This window comes from Coturnix japonica, chromosome 9 (genome assembly GCF_001577835.2).
Source record: "Coturnix japonica isolate 7356 chromosome 9, Coturnix japonica 2.1, whole genome shotgun sequence".
Taxonomy (NCBI): domain Eukaryota; kingdom Metazoa; phylum Chordata; class Aves; order Galliformes; family Phasianidae; genus Coturnix; species Coturnix japonica.
Genome location: NC_029524.1, coordinates 21,239,957 through 21,266,412, shown reverse-complemented (window position 1 = coordinate 21,266,412; position 26,456 = coordinate 21,239,957). Strand labels below are relative to the sequence as shown.

Here is a 26,456-nt window from a genome sequence, read left to right as displayed (position 1 = left end):
TAAAGAAAGTTTGTAGGATCTGAACACAGGCTCGGCCTGCCCAAGAGTCATCAGGCTGCTCGTTCCATCCATGGACATTTAGTTCTAATGACTCTGCCTGAAATTATAGAATCATAGAATTGCTTGAGTTGGAAGGGACCCTTAAAGGTCATCTGATCTGACTCTCCTGTAGTGAATGAGATGCCCACAGGTTGATCACGTGCTCGCAGCTCCATCCAACCTTTCTTTGCATGTCTGCAGGGCCAGGGCACTTCTTTGGGCAGCCTGTGTCAGTGCCTCACCACCCTTACTGTAAAAAACAAACAAACAAAACTTCTTTCTCATATCCAGTTTCAATCTCCCCTCCTTTTAGTTCGAAACCATTTTCTCAGTTCCCATATACTGTTTGATCTATGGAAAATTCTTCACTTGTTAGTACATCCACACTTCTGTTATAAATTATTCCAAATGTGATAACAAATTGATTGTGTTACCTGTTAGTATGATGTTATTCATGTTCTTTTCAATAGCTACTAGCAAAACTGGTCTGGAATGTGGGTACGTCTGAGAGTGTTGTTTGGCATCACATCACAAAGAAACAGTGCAGTTTTGATCTATGAAGTATGTGAGATGCCTTTCTTATTGTTGCGTCTAGGGAGTTCTGTGACAGCAAATGAAGAAACTGAGAACAAGAGAGAAGTACTGAATCTCTTCTGCTTTTTTTCTTTGCCTCATGTTGGATATCTCTACTCTGTTGAGAAGTTAGTAGAACTGATTTCTACTTACCAGTACTCTGAGAAGTCAGAGCAGGCAGTTCTTACTCCACAGTTCCTGCATGTCATTACAAGGTAACTTTCTCTCTCTCTTTTTTTTTTTTTCTTTTTCTTTTTTTTTTTCTCCCCCGTTCACTCTTTGGCTCACCTTTGAGCCCTTTGTAGCCTCTTGGGTCGTTCTGGGTAGATTCATGTTTTAGTGCAGAATGCCTTTCTGTCTAGCTCACTATTATCTCTAGTTTTTACTCCAGGATTAATCAAAGTTTTTTTTTTTTGTTTTTTTATTTAATTCATCAGTGTTTCTTCTTTCCTTCTAGTGACAGCCTGCAGTGTTTCACAGTGCGGTGCAGTGCAGCAGTGGCTCGTGATGAAGATCCATACATTGATACAACTGTGAAGGTGCATGTCTCATTATTTTGCTAAAAGAATAGAAGCAGCAATATGGCAACTGTGTTTTATTCTGAAATCCTGTTATTTTCTATTTGCTATGACAAAAAGCATCAAAAATTAATATTTTACATCAACCTGTGGCATATTCTAATTTAATGGTCTGCAAATGTATCACTGCAATCTATTATTGCTGTTTAAGATTCTAGATAATTAATAGAATATTAAAACAAAAAACAAAAAAAAACAACAACATGTACACTTAGAACAAAAATTATACTTTCCCATATAAATCGGAACGGAGGGAGCAGAGGTTTCCCATATTGTGGCTGATGATGTTTGCAGAACCTACCTGTCTTGAAACTTAAACTTTGGTCTTTTCTCTTTTTCTTCTTTATTTTTTTCCCTTTCTCAGGTGTCTTTGAACTGGCAGTTTTCCTAAGAGGAGTCTAATCATTTCAACATCTGCCTACCTGATAGTCTGTGTTGTTTTTTGTGTTGGTTCTTTTTTTGAGTAGGAGGGCTTTTAATCCCCAAAGTTCTAGATTTTGCCCCTTCCTCAGCTTGCTTTGCTGTAAATATCTGCTCAATTACAAAAATTGGAATAAATGTTCTCCAACCTCCATAGGAGTCAAACACATGAAAGAACCTGTCTGGTCCCTTTCTCATTCTCAGGTTTGCATGTGTTTACAAAGATTACGTTCAGTCCCTCTCAGTTCCTTCAGCCTGGCAACAGGCAGCTCAGGAGGCTGAGAAGATGGGCACATAATGGATGCCTGCAGCCCTTGTGGTTGTCCACAGCTTGCCCTCCATGGGTCGCAGACCCAGCCTGGCAAGGGTGTTCCAGGGGCTGCAGTCCCTTAGGGGCATCCCTGCCCGGGTGTGAATTTCTTCAAAAAGCAGGGTACGTGTAAAACATGATGCTGTCTTGCTTTACTGCACTGTGCATGTTAATTTGTAAATAGAATATTTACCTTAAAGCTATAAATTCAAAATATTTCTGGGCAAATGAGGTTGCTTTTTTCAATTTTTAGTCCAGCATAGAGGATATGGTAATTTTTGGCTGAAAGGTGCACACTGAATGAATTAGGATGTAATACTGGGCAAATAATATAACTGTAGGCAAGTAAATATAGTATTTCTATGTGTGATTCATTTTTATAACATAAGCAACTAAAATCAGGACTTTTATAACTCTATCAGACAGCCTTACATCTTGACCAAGTTCAAACTACTTGGTATTAACTTTTCCGTGTTAGGTAACTAGCCAAGGTTCAGTTAATTTGAGACACAGCTAAAAATGCAACTGCTTCAAAGGGTGAAGTGATTTCTTGTACCCATTGTTGCAAGGATTTGATGTTTGAGTATTTTTATTTTTGCTTCAATGAAGAACTCAAAGTTAGGGAAGCCAGTGAATGTTTTTAGTGTTGTATTATTACACAAACATTATATCTTCTCACATATTTTTTTTTTTTTTATTTAAAGACTCTAAGTACATGCTATCCGAAATTACAAAGTGCTCACTTTCTTTTGTAGGCTTGTCCACCTGTCACACTGGATGTCTGCACATTACGAATGCAGCTTTTTATAGGGCCAAGAGCTATATGTCATTACAAAAACCATATAATTCTTCTGACTAAGGCTGATACTGAAGATATTACTGAAAGACGAAAGCCTTCAAGAAGGATGCTGTAAGAATTTGCGTCTTCCGGGGAGGCGGGATTTATAACTTTAGGTACAGTGCTGAATTTTCAGTTGTAGGAGTTGAAGAGAGTTCTCTGTAGAAGGGCTTTCTGAGCATATTTCCCAAGCTACTAAACAAGCATAAATGAAGCACCAATTTTTGACTTCTGCAGTATTATGTGACATAGAAGAAACAAAGGTGGCACCACAAATGATTGTAATCAAGATTGTCAGAAACAACTTTCATAAGTAATGTTGAAACAATATTATGAAGAATATCTGCTTCTGAGAAGAAAGAAATACTTATCTTGAGAAACCAAAATATGTAGGAATAGTGAATCTACAGGCTAATAAATTGTGGTGTAGCATAAAATGAAAATGTCTTACATTTGGTTAAAAGATCTTAGAAAGTTGTGAACGTAATCATAGTAATGACAAAAGAAGGACCAAACTTTAGTCAGATATACTCTTGTATGGATGAAGTCAGGTGCATTTATGACTAATTCTGTGAGATCTGCCTTTCCCATTCTTTGAGGGTTGTTCATTGTTTAGAAGAGTTCAGTTGAGAAATCACATTTGCTAAAGCCCGTTAACAGGAGTTAGACAGCTGTAGTTGACTGTAATTATTTGAACTAGTCTGTCTTAAAGCATAGAACAAGCCTTATTCAGGAGAAGACAAGGCTAAGCTGATGAAAGAGAACTGGTTATTCAAAATACTGCAGTTTTATTTCTCTGAAACACTTTTTAAAAGCTTGTAGTTGACATTTGAGAAGGAAACAAATGAAACACGTTTTGCCTTCTGCAAGGAGAATTTGTTGGACAAGTGGTAGTGTACTTCACCACCAAAAAAAAAGAGAGAGATCTTAGGTCAAATGCGTACTGTTCTTTTTCTTTGCTGTTTCTCTGTGGTGTCTTAATGTTAGGCAGTTGAAGGCCCAGCCAATGTGCTGGAGTAAAAATGTTCAGGTTTTATCTTAGCAGACACTTGTATTTAAATGCAGGGCAAGAAGTATGGTAAATCTTTACAGAAAGTGTAAACATCTTAATTTCAACTAGTTGACTTGTAAGCTTCTGATGCTTCTTGGTTTTTTAACACAGGTGTTCATTTCTAATCATTCTGTATGAACGTGCCTATCTATTTTTAGCCACTAATTATGACTTGAATTCATAACTTAACTGTTAAGTGTTTACTAGCCTGCAAACATATCTGTTTATGCATCTGTCAGATGATTGATTTATTTTCTTTTGGCTGCATACCGTTTATTTAACACTGACAACTCTCATCTTTTCCTTTTGTCTAGTTCCAGAAAGGCTGATAGCAACAAATCCAGAGCCAATTCTGACTCAGAGCCTGGTTGGAATTTGTATATTATAAACACTGTTTCAACCATCCAACTTTACAGAGAAATGGTATTGCTACCTCTTGCTTTTGTTGTTGATTTACTAGAAATAAGTACTATTAATCTCTGTTGCTGAATATACAGTAATGTATTTCTTGTGAATAGCCCATAATCCTATTTCAGATGGCTACTGCTCTCTCCAGAATTCTTCCTGTATATTCTTATTTTTACCAGCATCCTAAGTATATCCTGTGTCTGTTGTAGGTTGAATATCGTAGAACTTACGAAAATGTAAGAACTGAGAGTTGCATCCATCTTCTAAGCGAGGCCCACTTACTAATCAGAGCAGCGATAATGGACCCTAGTTTCTATGAATCAGATGAGAAAGAAGAACTTCTGAGAGCGTTCAGAGAAAGTTGTGCCTTCTTAGGAGACTGCTACAGCAGGTACGTTTTAGATGTCAGAATGATATAGATGAGCTTGTTTCCAGTAATCTAACTGAAAAATAAAAATCCGTAATTCCTTGCTATTGTACATTGGTATTGTGTGTATATTTCATGTTTCTCTATAGTTTAATGTAGTCCTCTGTGCTGTATCTGATTGTTTTTATTGTCAGTTTGACATGGATTACAGTGTCACCTAGAGTACTAGCCATGTATTTGCAGATACTGGTGTGTCTACAACTGTTACGTGTTACTTTAGTTCTTACCAACAGTGTCAAAAGTGTCCCTCTTACTTAATCTTTATTCGTTTCCGTGTGTTGCTTTCAGGTTTGACACAAAGGATTACCACCTCGCTTTGCCATACTACCGAATGTCAGGTTTATCTGTGACTGAAGTTTTGGAACGACTAGCTTCAGAAAGTGATGAAATACAGATGTATAAAAGAGGATTTATATTTTATTTAACTCACTCTCTTAATGAGGAGTTAAATGGAGAATTAAGCAAGGTAGAAACAAGTTTTTTTTTTTTTAATCTGTTGATCTAGTTCTGATTTTAAGAACGATGTATCAAATTTTAATTACAATTTCTATTGGTATACAGCACTGCTTATTAAGTTCTGAAATTATTCTTTTTCACATGGTTTTTATTTTCTCATTTTAACAAAATAGCAAGCAACAGCTGCAGTGCAATTGAACTGCTGTCATGCAACATAAGGGTCTGGCTATCATGATGCATGTTACCAGTGTGCACCTAGACACTTTCAGGCTAGGCAAGTTTTGCCTCAGACTTCTTTCATTCTCATTTCTGCAACAGTCCAAACTGTTTTCTTAACATGGACAGATTGTACTGGCTGGTAAAACTGATTCAGTGTGGTGGATGGTTCTCCTAGTTCTTCAGTTTCACTCTTGTTTCATTTAATTTCACCAACAGGGATTAAAGGCAGGAAGAGCGCTATGATTTGGTGGCTAAGCTGTATTTGCCTGTTTCTTGTTGTTTTTTTAAAAGCTTCAGTCTTAAGCCATAAGAGTCTGTGTATCTGGAAATGTTGAAACTATTGAATGGCTTTTATTTTAATAGGAATTGGCAGATAAAGTTCTCCAAATATTCTATCATGCTGACCCTGTGCAGCTCCCTCATATCATCTGCAGTCCCTGTATGAAGAATGTATGTCCTCTGACAGCTGTGAAGTATCTTCGTAAAGTAGAAGACATTATGCCATCAGTGGTCCTTACGCTCACTAAGGCTTTCATGGCTCTGAAAATGGGAGACCTTACAATGTATGAATGTGAGATGAACTCCCATAAGGAGGTAAGGTATACCAAAAGCATGTATTATTATTTTGTAAATCCCAGGTCAATGAGCTTGGCTTGTGGTTGTATTTTACAATAAAACCATCTTCCAGTTGCTTCTCTTTCTCCTGATTTGCTGTGTAGGTTCCACTGAGCATCTGCAATGAGAGTAGGATCCAGGGCTGATGTACAGTGGGACAGTGCTTTCTTTGCAAAGCCTTATCAGTAAACAAAGGATTTGAAGATAATAATTCTTTTAAATGAAAAGCAGTATACTGCAGCGTAACAGGCTCTGCAGAGTCAATGCTCTTCACCACTAAGGCAGGGTTGTACAGTAGCATTTTTCCACCTCTCCGTTGGGTGGAGCCCACGAAAACTTGCCTTCTATATGCAAACAACCCTTATAAAATTGCCTTGCATGGTGCATACAAGTCAAAGTTTCTGCATGCAGTCTCACTGTACAATTTCTCATCTTCTGTTAAAGTGCTTAATCCTTATTAAGTCTAGATCAGAACCTACTTCAGTTCTATCAAAGTAAGAATTCCACGTGAATGGGGAAAAAATGTTAGTAGATCAGTCTCTGCCATAGATTTTCATATGTGGATTTAGACTGAGACCAGCTGGTAAATTGCTTCTTGTTAAGGCTGATAGGAGTGTTGAGCAGTGGGCTTTTTCTGAGGGTGAGCTGATATCCCAGAGTTAGATGTCAAGCTTCAGAAGCAAAAGCTCTGGAGAGCTTTGAGTTAGCAGCTTTTGAATTGCCAGGTGGGAACTGTAGAGTGCTGTTTCAACAGTGATGTATAGGATCTCTCACCTGCTTTCCAACCGTTTGCAGCAAGGTGAGGTGAAATTGCCATGTTACAGACAAGCTGATAAAATACACGTTCACAGAATGGTTGAGGGTGGAAAGGACCTCTGGAAATCATCTGCTTCAAATGGTCCAGCTCACCTTCTCTTCTGTTACTTGGATATTATTTAAATGAGAATCAAGTGTTTGGTGTTTTGGTTGTGGGATTTTGTTTGGTTTTAATTTGACCTATTACAAAAATAACTCATCTTTAAAAAGCATTTTATTGTGCAGAATTAAAAATAGTGCTTCCAGAAAGATAAAGGAAAGATAATTTCTACAAGTAGAGGTCTAGAAGTATGAATTTTCTTCCTAGGTCTGCTTTATATTTCTTATGTGAATTGTTTAGTACAGACATCATTTCTCTGCTGTTGTTAAAAAGGAAATAGTATCTTGTTACCTTCAAAAGCACTTTGAGTTGGATACTGTGCAGCATGTTCTGATCACTGTTTCAAGGGTGTTCAGCAAAGGATTCCACCGAAATTCCAGCCAGGAGTTTTTGCAACACCTTTTGTGTTTACTGGCCGATTGCGTAGTAAAATCTATGTTATGTGTACAGTAACTCCAGAATTCATTGGAATGTTTCTTCCACTGTTCAGGTTAACAGCATAGTGTTCAGAGGGCACTGGCCCAACACACAGTTTGGACCTGGATCTTTGGAGAACTATTCTTTAAATTGTAGAAAATATTTATTTCTCTTGACTTCACTTCATTTGCCTGTGTAAACTTGACTGCCTGAGAAATAACTACTGAATTGAACTGTACATGGATTGAGTTATTTACTTAACTTATATCTGACTTTTTATAGATAAAGCTGGCCTGTGGTTTCACTGGGCAACCAGCACTCCTGAGAGAGTATAAAGAAGGAATTGTTACTCCAACTGAATTTGCTGTTCACCTGAAGGTGACGCAACCTGGATTACTGGTGGCTGCCATTGTGGCTTTACATGAAAACAGTAAAATGGAACTGGAAGAAGCAGATATGTTCTTCAAGGTTGGCCTATGATCATTTTTTCTTTCTTTTCTTCCCATAACTGATTTTATGGGTGAACAAAGTGGGCTTGGTTGCTCCTTCACTCACATTTTTAGCATTTCTTTTGAGAGAGGGAGATGAGGATTGATATATTCCAGTGCAGAGATGCCTCTGAAATCCGAAATTGGTCTTTTTGGAAAGAGGTGTGGAGCTAAATAAATAAATAAATAAAACATCGGTTTTGATCCTGTCACCTGAATGTATAATCTGATCTCAGAGCTTTTCTGGTCACTGAAGTTTTCTGTGTTTGGGAGTAGACAAAAACTTTTCTCCTTTTCTCTGTAGTGAAAAGTTGTTTGGGTTAAACCATGTATGCTCAAATATAAGTTTGTTGTGGACTAATGTCTGTTACTGTGAAAGATGTATGGCAAAAAGACCGAGTCATGAAGCTCAAATTATAACAAATACTGTTTTTCAAAGGCTGCTGTAAACCAAGTAAATTTCCTCTTCACCAGCTTACCATACCTTAAGCCCAGGAGGATCTCCCTTGTGGGTCCTACTGTTACACTCAGCTGAAATGTACAGTGTTCCCTTATCATGGCATTTGCTTGCATTAAGATTCCCCTTCAGAAGACACCTGCTATGCTGTTCGCATATGTAAAAGCATCCAAATTAGTAGTCAGTAAATATTTGCTGACAGTCTGCTGACCTTTCTGACAGTGGAGGAAATCAAATCTATAATCAGCTAAAATAATTCCAGGAACTTTAAACTTTTTTCTAGCATTGTATTATGTAGCATTGCATCCTTGAAAAATACCTTGGGTCAAAAAAGGTTCCAAAATCCTGCTTCTAGTAACTGAAAATCTGTTCCTTTTGTTTCTTCTGATTTCTGCTAATAATAATTGCCATGTTCTGCACTAACTTGTTTTCTAATGTTTTTGTTCCTAGATGTTGTGTAATAATGGTGAAGACACAGTTCCTCAACTTTTGCTAGATTTCTGGGAAGCTCTTCTTATAGTATGCTCTCAGGAAGAAGTACTCCAGGAGCTCTTATTGAGGGTTACTTATCAGTATGTTTGGAGGATATCAAAGAAGCAACTCCCTGAGACTAAGCCATTGAAAACAACAGAGGATCTGGTAACTCAGAAGTTTTATGACTGTATTGTCCATCTAAAGCTATCCAATTACTTAGTATTTGGATGGTGGACAATTTGTAGTTGAAATGATGAACCAGTGATGGAGCGCATGGTGGGAGGCAGGGCCAGCCCAGGGGAGATCAGGTGAATGCAGTGTACCTCTACAGCTGCTGCATTTGGGCTTGTCCTCATTTGCTGCAGCCAAAGACTTTGCCACCCTGCTATTATCACTGTACTTTCCATCGCATTATAGCAATACAGCCTCTTTAAAGAAGTAAGCCTGAAAATAAGTAATGTGGTGTCTGCTTACAAGACAGGTTTTGCTGGTTTTGGGAAGTCCTGTTCTTTAAAATACACTCAACAGGAGTGTTGCAGTTCTGGATATTTCCAATCAGGACTAGAATGAAACTGAGAATTTTCCAGGTGTTTTGTGTTTGTTTGCTTTTTTCTTAACAAAAATTTTGCAAAACTGACTAAATGAGGAAATGCAGGTATGATGAATTGTAAGGTATTTTGATTGAAAAATCTGAAATACAAAAATAAACAGAAACTTCAGATTTGTTTTTCAATTCTATGAATTAGAAGAAAGAATAGCTGCTATTTGAGAATAAAGTTTTCTTTACTTGCGGGGAACAGGGCGTTTGATGTGGAACTGTCACTAACAGAAATACTTCTTTTAATAAAACTTTTATATTGCTTTTGTAGATAAATGCCTGTGATCATTTTGGCTTCATTTTCCCATGGGTTACTTTCATAATGTCAATGGAATCTCCACTTGATAAAGTTTGTCCTGAAGATATTTCAAGGCTACAGGTATGAAATCCCTAAACCTTGCCATTGGCAGCTTAAATCTGCTCTGCCGATGTTCATACATGTGTGAACAACTTTGGCAGCCTGCCCCCTCAATTTATCCAAGTTGAACTGAAAGACCCTGTCATTGTTTTGTCATGAAAGAAAAAAATATTGAAGTGACGCATCAGTAACAGTGATACTTACCTTTGTTGTTAACTGTGTACTCAGCTTTCTCAGTTTTTAATAATGTCTATTAAAATAAATTTTACTTCAGAAGTATTGTAAGGTTGTTCTAAGGTTCTGGTTAGCAGTGTTTTGTAAAACTTGTGTTAAATCCAATCAATCTTTTTTTGTTGTTGTTCTTTAGTCTATTTTATGTGGTCAGTCGATAGATACAACTGCAGCTCTGCCTGTCCTGGAGCCTCTGGCAGAGGCTGGCAATGTTGGGCTCACCATTCGAGTTCTCTGTAGCACCCGTCTGGGCAACTACGAGGAGTCCATTGACCAGCTCCTCAGACAGTGTCCTGCTGCAGCTGTGTTATACGCTCAGCACGAGCTGAAAGGTGACAGTCGGGTGAGCTATTTGGGTTAATGTCTTTTGGATTCTGATTTGTTTATTTTCCCTAGTTAAAATGTTATTGCATACATTTAGACTGTAGGTGGATCAGATAGCCCAGTTTTAAGACAAAGTAGATTGCTTAGCTTGCTTTCAACCACTTGTCTGGCATTTAAATTCCATATCCCAATTCTTACTAATTTTAATGGAATATTTCTCCCCATTTCTTCTATGACTGCCCGTGTTCATTCTTGTAAGGAAGGGTAATCTTTTCAGTGGCAGAAAACTTCAGAAAGTAAATTAATTAATTCATTTTTTCCCAGTTATAAATGAAGAACTAGCCAGTTTCCTAATAATCCGTGTTCTAAATTGTTTGATATTCTTGCGTAACATGTCAAGTGTTAGTGATAAAATAGGGGAACATGATTCTTCAAATAAAGCCACATTTAAGTATGTTCTTCCTCTCTTCTAGTGGCATCCTCAGATCTTAACATCAGAATGGTATGGGTACAGCAGTGAGAAATGTAACATTTTTTTATGTCTTATGTTCCCTGTAGGCTCCCAGACAATTTTAGTTGTGGAAATGATTTTGAGTGTTCTGGGGGTATAAGAGTTTAGTTGTGTAGTCTTTAAAGCTACTTTCTTAATTGTACACAGGTGGAAATACTACTGCTGTGTTCAGGATCAAATTTGTGTTTTATTTTCAAATCTGAAAATGGTTTATTTGGTTGTAACAAGTACGAAGGCAGAGCTGAGTGTGAGGAGATGCAACCTAAATCAGAGTATAGGTGGAATAAATAAGTTACTATGTTTATAAAAGAAACCTGTTTCCCCTCCTGCATTCTCATTGACAAAATGGATGAAAAATACTGCGGTACTTCTGCTGTTGGAAGAGGATCAGCTCAGAACACAGCAGTGTTCTATTAATATTACTCACTGCTTTGCATGGAGCTGTTCTGAGCAAAAAAATAAAAATCTCCTTGCAAATCCTTTTCTCTGTAGATGTACCACAGGGGGGCACTGTTTCGATGTTTGTTGAATATGAAAAGTTAATACTGAAAACCAGATGTATTCGTGCAAAACTACTGCATTTCAAAGCATCATATAAGTCAGTCTACTTGTATCTGCACACACCTGATCTTTGGTGTATTTTTATCAGGTCTTTCAAACTCTTTAACTGCGGTCATTGTTTATTTACACTTACTTTTGCTATGGGTTTTTATGAACTAGGCTATATGGTGGAACAAGCTGCTTCCAGATCTTTGTGAGGAAGCCAGACTTAATAGAAGTGACAATCCTGTTCTTATTTCATCATTAAAAGGTAAATCATTTGATCAGAGTTCAACTCCTGAAGCCTTTGTATAGCATCCATATTCTAAATATTGTTCTAAGGAACACTGATGTGATGGTTTGGAAAAAAGGGACTAGTTTCCATTGTTAAAGCTTATAGAACTCAGCAGACTGTCTCATAATCAGATGATCATTCGGCAACATCCAAATGAAAATGATGTCACTCGTTTTATATGGAAAACAATTGCATTTGGGGAATTACTACTTCTATACTGATCAAGAGCAGACAGAAAGAACTTTATCGTTAGAGTAATGGATATGGATTGCTGTATTTTCTTTCTGGGGTAAATTACTTTATGGTTGTGAGCAATGGCAGCTAACAGGCTACTGTTGATAACCCAGTGGACAGTTAAATCTATATTCATATTTAGGTTATACACTGTAAAAGATACAGTATGTTACTGACAGTTAGTCATATTAAGCAGAATGAAACATCTGAGTTCATTTAGCAGGGTGATGTTAGGATAACTGCTCTTTGGTTAGCAGAAATAAAGAAGTGGTGAAACCAACCATAGTGACTGATGTAGTCCTGTTACATGTTCATAAGATGTCAGCAATGTTGCACTGTTTAGGGGCAAGTGCATTGATTTTGACAGAATAAGAAGACAGATTAACAAAAATACATGTATTAAAATAAAAGTATGTGCTTCCTGGGGGCAGGAGCACAGGTTGCCATATTTTATTATCAAGTTCTGGCAGATTGTTTTTTTTGTTTGTTTGCTTTCATCTGATAACTCTGCTACAAGCATTTAAGGTCTTATTTAACAGCTTCATCTCAGATGAATTTAGGATACTAGTAGAGAAGTCTTACAGGGCTGCTTTTCTGCTTGCTGTGAAGCACTAGATTGCTATTCTATAAACATTAGTGTTGCATGTAGACATAATGAACTGAGGTGTGGTTTTAAGATGTAATTTCAGTTTACCTCTGAGATTTCCCATAACAGTATATATTCTTAAATAAGCATGTTTCAGATTTTATTTCAGTTAAAATATTTAGATAATTTGATGACTTCAGGTGACAGTGTTCTTTTTGTTTCTGTATACTAACCACAGTACCCTAAACAAGATTTTCTTCTCTGTTTTTGGCAGAAACTTTATCAGTAGTTGCAATGGAACTGGAACTAAGGGATTTCCTTAGTCTTCTACCAGAGGATGGAACTGCAGCATTTTTCCTCCCGCATCTTCTTCACTGCAGCCAAAGGAAACTGTTGATGTAGACACAGTGAAAGTAAGTCTGTGCATTCAGATACCAAGAATGTGCTGGAATAAAAAAAAGTATATAATAAGTATATAAAAAAAAATAAAAAATAAGAAGAAGGAGAAATACTTAAGAAGCAGCACTGTGGATCCACCTACACATCATATATCACCTTCTTTTTGAGTTAAAACCTCGTGGCAATTATTGAATGGCAACTGTTATTTGAGGCAGAGCATTGCTTTTGAAGCTAATAGTATTGCGCTTTGACAAAGGTTAGCAAACAAGAAGAGTTCCTACCAGGTAGGACTGAGTAAATATTGGCTAGTTTAAAAATAAGCTATTGAGTTAGTAGGCAGAGGTAACGCATGCTCTAAAAGGCCAAAATAGCAAAAGAAAAAAACCCACGAAAAAGAACTGTACAGTGCAATTGGACAAACTATGACAGTCAACTAAATCTTAATTGCATGCTAACTAGTTAGGTCACAGGCTTAGGGAGAAATTAAAGTTTAGCTGTCTCTTTAATTGTATAAGTGCCTAACACTTCAAAGCAGAACTGGGATACTTAAGTTGTAAAACAACATTGATATTCCTTTGAATTCCAGCTGGAAAAACTAGTTAGCAGTTTGAGTAATTGTTTAGCAGTTAGTGGGAAAAGGCCATAAATTAAAGACACAGAGATGACACAGACTACTTTTTTCTTGCTGTTTATGTTCTCTTTCTTCTGCTGTGCTCAGCTGGTACTGAGCATTTCAAGTATCATTAGGTCACAAGTTTCGATGAAAACTCTTCCAGGTCTATTGGTGAGCGTCTCATATGTCTGTGCATGTATGTACTGATATTTGTCTTTTGGACAGCATACATCCCTGTGTTTTTCCAGGTGGAATTTAGTCATAAAAACTTTCACAATCTTTGACCTTATGAATAGTTAGTGTTGTTTGGGACTTAACGATCCCATAAACATCTGAAGGCCTTATTAGAGCACATTAACTCTGTGAAACCAAATTTCACTGAAGCAGTAACATTAAGGGTTAAAGTAAAGGTCAGGGAGAAGAGATCATCTGCATCTGAAATAAAACATCAGCAAAACAAAAAAGTAGACTGCTACAGCCAAAATCCTTTATTTAATTTACTAGTAGAAAACCTAGTTTTAGTAGATCCTTTCTGCTTTTCAAAAGAAGAGAGGGGGGAAAAAAAAAAAGGCTAAAGATACAGAGAACAAACCAGGCTGTAAAGCCTGGATGTTTTGCTTTGCCTGTGTTTGATCTGTTATTGCAGTTGTTTGAGGTGAAGGATCAAATGAGCCAAAGCAAGAGCTGGCTGCTGTAAGAATGGTTGCTCTTGCAGTAAAACGAGTCCCCTGCAGTAGCTATTTAGGATTCAATGGGGCAAAGCTCTTAGGTACATTCACTGTATTTTACCTTCATGTGGTCAGGCTTATGTTCACCTTCTTTTGTCTCATAGTTATTTTCACAATGCAAAAGCACAAATATCTTATTTATTGAATTAGCCATTACATCTTTTAAATTTACTTTCTTTAAATTCATTACTGGATAAAACTACAATTCAAGAACCTATAATTAATATGACAGCCAAATTTCAATTGTCCACGCAATGGTTACTAAGATAGTAGTCTAAAACAATTTTATTATTTTTTTTAAACACAGAATTAGTTACAAACTAAAACCAAATAAATCCTCACAAATCTGGAAAGTACATTTCATTTGGCCTTTCCAGCAGTTAAATAACATGCATTAGGTATCACCTAACACATGGCTACCTTGCAAGTTGTGATTTTTATTTAAGAAAACTACAAGTTATTATACTCATTCAGCTGCCTCAGCCTGTGGTCTCCTGTAGCTGTGTTCCATCAAATGAAATCTTCTTAAACACATGAAGAGGAAATAGTGTTGTCCATTGTTTAGACATAAGGAAAAACTTTTTCTCTCAGAGAGTGGTCAGGCACTGGAATGGCTGTTCAGGGAGGTTGGTGGAGTCACCATCCCTGTCAGTGTTCAAGAGGTGTCTGGATGAGGAGCTACGAGATCTGGTTTAGTGGCTTGTGGAGGCAGTGGTTATGGGAGGACAGTTGGACTGGATGATCTTGTAGGTCCTTTCCAACCTTGTGATTCTATGATTCTAGGAGATAGTACTTTTCAAGCAATTCTTCACTGAAAGTAGATCTTGGAGAATCACTGTAGTAAATGTTTTGTGTTTTTTTCATTCTCACACATCTGGTGTGCCTTTGGATGTGTACTTGGATTGATTGAATAATCTTGGAAACAAAGACCATTTGTCTGTAGAGGGAAAAAGATTTTATTTTATTATTTTCCCAATCCTGTCAAAAGAAGAGTATATGCATATGAGAGCATGGTCCAAGATGGGAGCAATGGATCTCAGAACCTTTTGCATATTATGAATTTGATTCAGAAACACATAAAATACACTGACAAGCGTAAAATGCACTAGACTGTAAGAGCTGATTATGAAAAATCCAACCTGCTGCATTTTCAGGTACAAGTTTTGTGGTTTTTTTTTTTTTTCTACATGTACTCCATTAATTTATTATATGCAGAAATTTGTCATAGTGTATCCTGTAAATCAGCTCTTTAACAAGATAGTACTTAACAATCTAATCTGCATTAGTTAGTATACTCAAGTACATCATACAGTTATATATCTATATATACACATGGACATACACATTTTGGAATACTGCTCTTTCTATCAATTAACATACCTATTATGCTTTGTCTTTTGTACATGAAAGTTGCTTTTAAAGTTGTATTAGGTTCATTGAAGAAAGAAATCTCAAAATTCTTCAGGATTCAGATTCTTTTCATAGGCAAGATTGCTAAAGTTATAGTAATAGCTAAGTAACAGCATTTGTAAGGCTAAAACATGCCTTTTAAAAAGAATCTGCTGGTTCAGTTTTTCAGTACTTTCAGTGGTGACTTCAGTTTTATTCACCAAATGGTTCTTTTTGTTTTGAATGAAAAGTGAGAGGGAGTCTGATTCCACTAGCACTTCTTGGGCACAGAAGTACTGAATCTCGTGATGAGTTCTTTCTCAAATTAAAAGATGCCATTTTAATTTCATTGACAGGGAGCTGAAGAAATAGTTAACATCGACTCCTTCTGATTCTTTTTTTTCTTCTGAGCGGTAGCACTTAAGTGTGATCTGATCAGATCAGAACTTGCAGTATTCTCGCTTCCATATTACTACAGGAAATATGAAGTCATGAAGTACTGTTTGATGACTGAACTGGATCTGAGTATGCTGGCATGTCCTTGAGCTCTGTACTGCATCTTTAAGAATAATGAACATTACTACAGTAGATAGGCTCTTACCTTCCTCTGGGAGCACTGTGTAGATTGCTTCCATGCCTGCATGGATGTGGTCAGTAACATGACAGTGCAATAACCATGTTCCAGGGTTCTGTGGGATCATTTCCACTGTTTGAAATGTTCCAGGGAACAGATCAAAGACATCTGCCCGGTAAACTCCTGTTTGCTTCAAGATGAGAAGAAACGATCATTGAGCAGCACGGCATAACCAGACAGCAGTTATGTGAGCTACTTTTTAGTCATGCTCCCACCAAATCATTTAATCACATCCATGTGAAAGGACATCTGTATGTCATTTCATCTGACTTTTTATTGGCTCTACCTCACATTCTTAGCAAAAATGAATGGAAAGGAACTCTTACCTTATAGTTAAAGCTGTGGCCATGGAAATGTGTTGTGTGAATGTCTACTTCATTGCCCATTGCTATCAAATACCAGCTTACTTCATCTCCAACGTGCATAGTCAGACCGTGCAAATTTCCAAATACTTTTCCATTAATGGCTAAAGAGAGGGAAAGAGAAAACAAGATTTTGTTTCTTGTTTTTTTTTCAAGGCTTTAAGGGAGTGAAAAGCTACAGTTAGGCAAAAGGGAGTGCTTTGAGTGGTATATAAAAATATTTTTTAAAAGGTATTAATGAATTGTTATCATTCACAGCATATTATGAAATGGGTCTGATTATGTCTTCCATATTTAACTAGAAAGCAAGAAGTAGCTAAAATGGAAGTGTGCTACTGTGCACCATTACTAATGCTGAGGCTCCTAAAACTGCATTTCCCATGGTGCACTGTAAAGGAAAAGCTTTATGAGAACATGCTTTCAGGATACACAATACATTACCAACCTAGTCAGATTAGTTACTTTCTGGCAATTTACATTTTAATCTTTTCATCCTCAAAAATGTCAGTGTGGGACTACTTATTTTCATAGGCTAAACTGTGTAATTTAGTGGTAGGAACAATAAAACGGTGAGTGGAGTTTTTTTGGCTTTCTAACCTATAACTGGAAAAGTCAGGGAGGATGAGGAAGTCCAATTTATATGTAGTACTTTCAAACACATGATTTTTTAATGTCTTCAGAGTTACATTAATTAAGTTAGGAAACATACCGTGCATTTTGTTACTTTCAAGGAATTCCTCGTTTTCTTTGTCAACAAGGTGCGGGTTGACAGAATAGGTTTCAATGTTTTCATCCAAATACCATGACTCATTTTCATCAAAAACCATAAAAAGAAGAGCAAAATGCACTTTCTTTCTAGTATGAGATGATGGCAGATAATGTCTAGGACACACAACAAGTGTGCCTATTAGTCCACTGTAAGTGTCCTGAAATTACAGATAAAAATAATTATAAGTGGTGACTAATTTTAGCGTATATGAATGGCAGGAGAACCAGGGAACAAGAATACTGGAGAGTCTGACTTTCAAATTCTGCCCCGACTTTACTGCATTATTAAAGAGACCCTTACATTCAAAGGCATGGTAGTGGGGGAATGACCTGACAGATAAAGCAGGAGTTTCAAACCTCTCTCCTTTTTGCTGTAAGTTTATCTGTGCTGAAGTCATGAACAAAACTCCTCAGGCTGATGCTAGCAGTATACCTTAATGATGTCCACTGTTGAATGGTATGCCCATGCTGTACAATGCAGTTCACCTCTCTCAGAACTAGATCTTGCTGATATTTTCCAGACATACGTTTTAGTTTCACCTAAATTAAATAAACATTGATGAAAGTTAGCTTTCTGTGTGCTTATGTGCAAGAAGTCATGAAATAAGTGTTATCTATCTCCATTTACAGCTTATATTGGTCTTGATCTTCCTCTTCCCAAGTAGTGCACTGGCTAGTTTCTTCTTGTTATTTCCCTTCTACAGAACCCCAGTACTTCTTGACAATGTTCTTTGTGGCTGCCCTGCTTAGCATCATAGAATCACGGAATGGCTTGGATTGGAAGGAACCCCAAGGATGATCAAGAGAGGGGCAATCACCTCCCTGTCCCTGCTGGCCACCTCTCTTCTGGTAGAGCCCACAATACCATTAGCAATGGCATGTTTTACCATGTTTAGTAGCAATAATTATATCCTATGTAAAGATCACAGAATAACTTTTAAGATAATAGCTAGTATAAGCTATGCTTTCTTTGTGTCACCAAATTTGCTTTCTTTCATAAAAGACATGGCCAAGTTGTGTATAAAAAAAAAAAATTAGTGATATGTCAAGGACTAGATGCACAGCAATAGTTATGAGGGGCATTTTAATTGTAGAGATAGCTCGGCCATGGTCAGCATCAAACTTGTAAGAACCTGAGCTTAAGAGCAACAAACTAACAAATGCCAGGTCTTTTGTGCTTCCCTAAAAATAAAGCTTGCTAAACCCTACTAGAAGGCTTGATGTAGAAACAACATAAAGGTGCTTTGATACCTGGGTTGGTTATAGCAACAACAGAACTGTCTGTTTTCACTCCGTGGGCATGTATAGAATAAGGTCTTGATGCCAGATTCTTAAAAACTATGTTAATTTTATCTCCAATACTTGACATAATCAGCGGCCCTGTTCAATTGAAAAGAAAGATTAAGATCATTTTGCAAATAATCAGAACAGAGTGAGAGAGAGAGAGAGAGCTTACTGTGCTGAAACACACAACAACATGATAAGCCAACTTCAGCAGTTGAAGTTAGGCAACTAAACAGGGATGTAAATTTTAGCACCTATGCAAATACTGCATTTATATTTGAAGTCAGCTTGGATGTTGGCAACTTTTTTTGTCAGCTTTGAAAATACTGTAATCAGGCAGCAAACCAGTAGTTTGCTGGTTTCTTATTCCCCCCCCCCCCCTCGCCCGGTAAACCAAGCAATTGAATCTGGTAAAGAAAGCATTGCAAGAAGCAATTCCACATAGGTTTAGATACTCTGTGTGGCTAGAACTAAACTCAGTATTGTTGAAATACAATTACCTTGAATTTGAAGGTGCTGCTCTTCCTCTGCTCTGCTTTTTGGAGTACTGAATGTGTGATCCGTGTACTCACGATACACTACTTTTTTGTATTTTGAGCCAATGAATTTGTCTTCTTTATTTAAAAATGGATTGCCAGGGCTGAAAAACAAACAAACAAACCTCAGTAAATAGATATTACAATATACCTGACCTTTCTTCATGTATTTTGTACCATCTTTTGCAGATAATAAATTAGCCGTAAAACAAAAATTTAACCTAGAGACTGCTGAGTTGAAAAATGAGGCACTGCTTCCTGGCTTATATCATGGGGGTTGGAGACAGGGAAAACAAACAAACAAGCAAACACCAAAACAAGCCTATTAACAGCATGGTCCATATTGCTTGTACTTAGAACTCTGAGAGAATTTGCTGTGGTGTACAGGGTAAGGAAATCTGCTATCAGGCTGAAAAAAAAAGTATAAACATGAAAATACAATAGAAGCAATAAATGTAGGTAGTTACTATCTACTTCTCGAACTAAGCTGTGTAGGCAGAAGAGGCACACACAAATTCAGTTCATTATTTGTCCCCTTCTGGTAATTGACTTGAATTATTTGAGGCCATCGGTTCACTCAGTGAGATTCAAATACTGGGAACAGAACAAGTAGATGAGCTTCACAATGAATGGATTCAATCACAAACTTAATGTCTTGTGTAAATTAAATACATGAGAGGAGTAAAAAGGAACCTTATTCACATTTCAGATAAACATTAAATTTTTTAAAGTAATCAAATATCAGAACAAAGAAGTCCTATCTACAACTTGTTGGACATCTGAAGCATTCCACATCAAGGACGGTACCAAAAGTAGTAAATAATAAATGCACATGCAATTCCAGGATCCAGTAGAATCTGCAGCTGGACCATTTCATCAACAATGCCCAGGCAGTTCTTGAGCAGTGGCTGCCTCCACCCTGGCCAGCTCCCCTCCGTTTTACAGTTTTTTCACATGATGTCATATGGTATAGGATATCTCTGTGGCCAGTTGAGGTCAGCTGTCCTGAATCCACTTGTGTCCTCCCATTTCCTCATGTCTCCCCAGCTGCATCACTGGCAGAACATGAGAAGCTGAAAACCTGAACAGTCCTTGTATGTGTACAGCACTGCTCAGCAACAACTAAAATATCAGTGTTGATATTTGTTCTGAATCCAAAATACATCATACCAGACACTATGAAGAAAACTAACTCAATAACAAGTAAAGCTAGGACACATGGCAACATTATCAGAGAATGACCAGAAATGCATATATATTTCTAGGGCTCACTTGAAAGGAAAATGTGTGTAGAAATGTCAGGATTGCAAGGAGGAAATAGTTCAGAGGAGAACTTGTTGCTTTGCATTCTTCACATTACCTCCCCCTCTCACCCCCTTAGTATACATTTTAATATACCTCTCCTCGTGATATTGATGCCGCTCAAATTCCCACGTCCTGTTAGGGGAATAGTCCCATTCAACTTCTATGGCAGCAATATAGTGTGTCTTCTCATGCAAATACAGGGATGGATCCACATTCCCCCAGTGGCATGGTTTCACTTTGTATTTCTGTTTCATGCCTCCTCTGTAGTGATCTGTTGTCAGGCACGATACCTCAAAAATTCCTGGAGGTTGCACAGGAAGTTAACACTTAAAGGCAGTTTCAAGACAATCTTTACTTGTTGCTCTTACTGAACTGCATTATCTGTTTTGATCTAGAGTTAGAGGTTGAAACATGAGCCACTGTTTGCATAAGATGGAAATTCTTTGTGTAATATGACTACTTGTAATAATACAGTTCAGTACAGATGTAGAAGCTAAGAAAATGTAGCACGAAGAGCTTGCACACTGTTTGCAACTCTTCAGACACAGCTTTAGTGTCCCCAGGGATCAAAATACCTGCTATTTACAGTTTCTACCTAAGCATAACATGCTCACAGGTAAGCAGTTCCTAAACAAACAGTATACTTCAAACACTTTGAGCTTTCACATATCTTGTGTATCAGTCCTGCTGAGCCAGAAAGGAAGAAAGGAAGAAAGAAAAAAAAAAAAAAAAAAGCCTACATTTTTACTCCTTTCAGTCATTTTGTTCAAAATTAAAAATATCATAAAGTAACTCCATGCCATTTCTTTCAGAAATTACTTCAATGTACTCATAGTCAAACCTGTCTTTTTTTAGCCACTGTCACAAAAAAAAAGAGAAAGATTAAATAAAAGCCTGCTTTTAATTGTTTTATGGGTACTATTCTACAGCCTTTGGGATAGGAAGATGACATGGCACACTAGAGCTATCAGAGTTACTACTCCCAAAATCTGTTGATATTCAGAAGGAAAGCAGGATCCTGCCCATTTAGCGGTAGAGCTATACAAGAACATCAAAAGGCTTCAGCTAAAGAACAGATTTCTTGGAAAGGTCTGTTTTTGGCAACACAGGGTGTTTTTGCGTCCTGCAAACCAGCTGTGAACTGTGGCAAGAGAACCTTTGCCAGCCAAAGGCCAATAGCAGTTTTTATGGCAGAGGAAGAGCTGCAGTGAATTTCGGTAGCAATGCAATACCGCTCTGTCTGGGATCCAAGCTGAAAACAAACAAAAAAGCCCAAATAGCCAAACAACAACCACCAAAGAGGACGCTTACCTTCAGAATCAGGCTTCATAATAGCTGTAACAAATGTATGTGGAAATAGATTTGCCGTATCCTTTCTTGTTCCTTTTGTTATGAATGTGTTATGTGAAAAGTATATCCCATGAACATCGACTTCCGTTCCCAAGCCCATCAAGTGCCAGGAAATCACCTCACCTTTACACATCTCAAGACCGGGTTGATTTCCATACATATAACCATTGATGGCTGCAGAAGATTTGAAGAAGTAAACCCAAATTTGATTAACACAACTTAATTCTGCAATATAAATTAAATAACATTCAAATATAATATTGAAAAATAAATATCAAATGTAATGTGATGTCTTAGAGTGGCAAAGATTATAAAATATCACAGCAGCAAAAATAGAGGACCTATTCAAGCAAAAAAACTTTTTAAACCTGGCACTTAAATTAAAAAATTTCAAACTGTTCTCACTTTCATTGTCTAAATCACAGGGACCTGACCTGACCACCTGGAACCTTCACTGCTTTACACTGCAATGGTTCTATGTTCACACAGTGGAGACGATCCCAAACACTGGTGGTTTAAGTTAATGATTCTTACTTCTGTGCAAACCTTCCGAAGGCTGAGCCTTTGTCAGGTTCTTCTGGAATGCTTACTATCAAAGCTCTGTAAGTAATAGAAATGCCACAAAAGGCAAGTATAAGAAACTGCATGGGTAAATCTGTTTTAAAGATAATAAAGTATTTGCAAAGCTAAGAACTGAAGAAAATGTTCTTTCATACAAAACTGGAAATAACTTGCTACAGTATCAAAATATATTCACGTAGCTCTATTAGCTCCGCTCTATAAAGAAGCAGTGATTTTCACTGTAAGGCATCCAGTGTGGTAAAGACACTCAGCTATGGACAAAAAAAATACTCGTTTCAGCCACATCTTCTGTAGGGCAGAGGTCAGTTTTCCTCTTATTACCTGGCTGCATTCATAGGGGTTGCACATGGGCTGCAGACCTCGTTCCTTCATGTCTGCTGAAAGAGGTATGTAACAGTGCCAAATAGTCCACTGCTGACACTGAACTGCTGTCAGTACATTTTGAACTGATAACCACTCTGACCTGAAATTAAATTGCTTTCAAATATGGTCTGTTCCAGTGGAAAGAAAATTAGCATCTCTGTTACTATACAGTCTCCCAGTCTCCACTGTGAGCTTGCAAAAATGAAAAACTTACAGAAAAAAAAAAAAAGGAGTATTTGATTAGCAAAATACAAAAAGCAATTTTCTTACAGTGCATTTTGTTAGACTCCTGGAAGTCCTCATTGTCTTTGTCAATTTCATTAGGATTTAATGCAAACATCAAAATATTGTCATCCAAGTACCAGCTCAGGTTCTCATCAAATACTGTGGCAAGTAGGAAAAACTCCCTGGTCACACTTTTCTGTTGAGAAGAAATAGCACAAAGGAAAATAAAAACGAGTGAAGAAATCATGCCAGGAAAAAGAAGAAAAAAAACCAAAACAACAAAACCACAATAAAATCATTCTGTGTATATTGCTTTGAGTATAATTCACAAACTAGTGTAGATGCATGCATTGAAACTTCATTCGGACAACTCTAAAGCTGTCTACCTGCTGTATGTGGTGAGTAGATATCTGCTGCTAACAGCCCTTCCACCAGCAGGAACCACCTCCAGAAACAGATTCATATCTCGATCTTTTAAGTTTCTATAGTTTTCTAATCATTTGCGATCTACCTAAGCCTTGAAGGCTGATGACTGTGACACTGATTACATCATACAGTGCCTGCTTATGTGGAACCAGGCTGATGATTTTGCTTTTTAAAAAAAAAAAAACAAAACTTTTTTCCTTTTTTTTATTATTTTTTTTATTTTTTAAATATTCCCCTCAGTGCATGGGCTGGATGGTGATGTGCAGAGCCCAGTTCGGGAAAAGAAAACAGGTTCAGTTACAGTGATGCAAATGCTTGCATATTTTTTCTCTTTGACTGACCTGTTTTGCAGAAGGAAGCAGAGCTCCTCTCCTGCACACCAAAAGAGGACCCACAAGGCCGGAATTGGTGTCTCTGACTGAATCCACAGCTGAGTAATAAAGCCAAGTTAAGCAGTCTGGATCTTGGTCTGTGGGGCCCACATCTTCTGGCACGTTCCACTCATATGTAAACGTAGCACCGGGACTGACATGGGAGGCTGGAGATTCAGTATCTGTTAGAGAAATCAACATAAGGAATTAAGCCGAATGAAACCCATTTATTTCTTCACCTTTAATGCATTATTGTACACAACAGCTTGTTCTCTGCTGCTTGTCCACAGGCAGAGAGGTCCCTCTCCACAGGCGCACCTCTGGAGGCAGTTCTATACAATGCTCCCTCGTTGCTCTTTTGGTAACTCACACCATGGGGCTGGATGCTAAATGGGCGGCTGGCGTTATTTCGGAAAGTCACCCTGATGCTCTCTTCCACTTCTGCCTTGATAACAGGTCCTAAAAAAGAGCACAAAATCTAATTTGGTGTCAAGTGATATAGCAACCACTACAAGCTTATATGAATGGCTGCCTGCTTTTCCCATTGTAAATTAACTGCCCCTGAGGTTGTCCGGCCATGAATCAGATCCCTCCTACATGCCCCACACATGTGAAATCTCACAGCATCCCACCTGCAACTGGACCGTTCCCCTTCCATGAAGGCCCTGTGTAAACAGCACAGTTTTTCCCTTTGGAAAGGAACCTGTGGACATTAGTACCAATCTCAGACTTACTCCAAAACTGTGTCAGAAGCAGCCAGCTTATAAACAGAGGTAGAATTGACTAGTCTGGCTTTGTAATTCAGGCCTTCCCTTTAGAGACCATGGTGTACTCCCACTGGCAAGTTGAGGATGACCACAGCATTGCTTTTAAGAGCTTTGCATACACTCTGAGTTGCCCTTTGGAGGAATCTGCAGGCATCAGTGTCTGATAGAGAAAGGGAGCACCAAGGAGGGAGGAGATGAAAGGGCACTATTGGCCAGTCAGGAGAAGTGATATTTTTCTCTGATAAATCTTCATAACAGATTCATTCTAAATATCTTACCTAAGAGACCAAGATGTTCTTCCTCTGGGAGCCTTTTTTTATGTGCCGTGAAAGTACCATCTGTGTATTCCTTGTAAATGGCTTTTTTATAAGAGCCACCAATTCTCGTCTCACTTTGTTCAAAAAATACAGAAGATTCACTGTGTGAAAGAAATTGGAATAGATGCAAGAAGTTCAAGTCACGACACTGGAATTCCTCTTCAACACAGTGACATTACTTAACACTTCAGCAAAATGTATCTTAAGATTGTAAGGGAAAAAATGAACTGATTTGTTCTGATACTTATCTTAGCATTAATATTTAAGCAGAGCTGAGGACAATGAGAAATTCTACTTAGAAGCAAATTCTACCATAAAGCTTACTCTATTTAGCATGCTAATATCACTTCTGCTTGAAAGTGAAACTTCTTGGAGGAATTCACCTGTCAGCAGTTAATTCTTGTCCTGTAAAATGGTTGAGGGCAGATGGGCCATAATTCCAGATAATCTCTTCAGCAGCAATGAAGTATTGTCTTATCTTTGTAGTCTCATTGTGATCTATTGTAGATTTTCTGCAATCTTCTACTTTAAAAAGTGCCTGCATACCACCTGGAAAAAAATTATGTAGAGAAAATTAAAGCAAAGAAGCTGCAATTCATTTTTCTTCCCATGATTCTAATAGTTCCATCTCTTACCTGGAGAACTCCCAGAGTACTGCTAGTTGGCACTTTAGACATAGCCAGGTACAAAAAGACAGACCAGGTTTTCCTCTAAATCTAAACAGTGGCTCACTTATGAAACTCTTAGGTCTCTGTACCCTAAGAGACAGATCTGCTAGCAAGTCTCCTTCCTGGAGGTACAAACAGTGCCAAAGGGGGGGGGAAAAAAAAAAAAAGTAAAAAAAAAAAAGTGCCCTTTTACAGTTATATTGGGCCAATTTGTAGGATTTTCATGTTGCCCATGAAGCATCATCCACATCAAGATACTGCTTGATTCTCTAGTTATCTGGAAGTATCTACCCTCTGCAACTGAATTTGTAGGACAAACACATTCCTTCACACGCCAGAATTTTCAGATCCCAGAGCCTGATTTTGAGTTCAGTGTTGTGATTTTTGTGACAAAGGACTTATGTAACTCAGAGGGATACAGATCATGTTTAAAAAAAAAAAAAAAGAAAAAAAAAAAGTGTGGCATTAGCTTCTACATACCTAACATGGTTAATAAATAAAACAAAACAAGGGAACACTAAGATACAAGGAAGACAAATGCAGATCATCTCTGATTATTAGCCAATATTCTTTCCAGAACGTGTCGCTGTCAGGCAAGTTAACCTGTCTGTCTTGTGCCCTTGCCCAAACATGGAAATAGCACTTTTTTGTTGGCAAACAGAATGTTGTGATGAGTTACTTTCAGTAAAAGATAAACATCAAGATATTGTTTGGCTGAAGTCCGAGTATGCAAAAAACGTAGCAATGCCAATAGCTGTCAGTTGATAACAATTTCCATTACCAATAACAATGTTTTTGATTCTATGGGTACATCTCAAGCCTATCTCATACACTTGTAGGCACTTCATTTGCAATAAGAGAGATGCTGTTTTTTTACCTTTGAGGAGAACACTGTCTGCAAATAACCACGTAGTGTGATAACAAAACTAGTCACATAGTATGAAAGAGACTCATTAAATTGGTATCTCAAGCTGGAAAAAAAATCCTGACGTCTGTGATTTATTCC

General features: G+C 37.6%; 2 protein-coding genes across 12 annotated transcripts in view; one reads left to right on the top strand and one right to left on the bottom strand.

The window, feature by feature from the left end:
- HPS3 (HPS3 biogenesis of lysosomal organelles complex 2 subunit 1) overlaps nt 1-26,456 on the top strand; it is a 39,040-nt gene that overhangs the window by 5,202 nt on the left and 7,382 nt on the right. For 3 of the 8 annotated variants that reach the window (XR_004308407.1, XR_001557332.2, XR_001557333.2), the window contains exons 5-17: nt 635-827; nt 1,070-1,151; nt 2,676-2,830; nt 4,124-4,232; nt 4,427-4,608; nt 4,933-5,110; nt 5,683-5,913; nt 7,550-7,735; nt 8,663-8,851; nt 9,556-9,663; nt 10,010-10,216; nt 11,429-11,519; nt 12,638-12,776. Coding sequence is in view for 3 of the 8 variants with exons in the window: in XM_015872123.2 (XP_015727609.1) it covers nt 635-827; nt 1,070-1,151; nt 2,676-2,830; nt 4,124-4,232; nt 4,427-4,608; nt 4,933-5,110; nt 5,683-5,913; nt 7,550-7,735; nt 8,663-8,851; nt 9,556-9,663; nt 10,010-10,216; nt 11,429-11,519; nt 12,638-12,765 (2,039 nt within the window). In the remaining 5 variants the exon portion in view is untranslated. Of the gene's footprint in view, nt 1-634; nt 828-1,069; nt 1,152-2,675; nt 2,831-4,123; nt 4,233-4,426; nt 4,609-4,932; nt 5,111-5,682; nt 5,914-7,549; nt 7,736-8,662; nt 8,852-9,555; nt 9,664-10,009; nt 10,217-11,428; nt 11,520-12,637; nt 12,826-12,855; nt 13,945-15,848; nt 17,827-17,960; nt 26,434-26,456 lie in introns of those variants that run through there. The other 5 variants (XR_001557335.2, XR_001557331.1, XM_015872123.2 and 2 more) reach the window with 5 other exon arrangements.
- The window catches only part of CP (ceruloplasmin), a 58,252-nt gene continuing 46,018 nt past the window's right edge, over nt 14,223-26,456 (bottom strand). For all 4 annotated transcript variants that reach the window (XM_032446591.1, XM_032446589.1, XM_032446590.1 and 1 more), the window contains 14 exons: nt 25,166-25,331; nt 24,744-24,883; nt 24,017-24,157; nt 23,669-23,880; nt 22,947-23,097; nt 21,693-21,905; nt 20,475-20,682; nt 19,041-19,180; nt 18,508-18,636; nt 17,690-17,796; nt 17,198-17,414; nt 16,453-16,592; nt 16,094-16,256; nt 14,223-15,040 (listed from right to left, as the gene is read on the bottom strand). In XM_032446591.1, the coding sequence (XP_032302482.1) occupies nt 14,970-15,040; nt 16,094-16,256; nt 16,453-16,592; nt 17,198-17,414; nt 17,690-17,796; nt 18,508-18,636; nt 19,041-19,180; nt 20,475-20,682; nt 21,693-21,905; nt 22,947-23,097; nt 23,669-23,880; nt 24,017-24,157; nt 24,744-24,883; nt 25,166-25,331 (2,198 nt within the window). In that variant the 3' untranslated portion in view covers nt 14,223-14,969. The remainder of the gene's footprint in view (nt 15,041-16,093; nt 16,257-16,452; nt 16,593-17,197; nt 17,415-17,689; nt 17,797-18,507; nt 18,637-19,040; nt 19,181-20,474; nt 20,683-21,692; nt 21,906-22,946; nt 23,098-23,668; nt 23,881-24,016; nt 24,158-24,743; nt 24,884-25,165; nt 25,332-26,456) is intronic.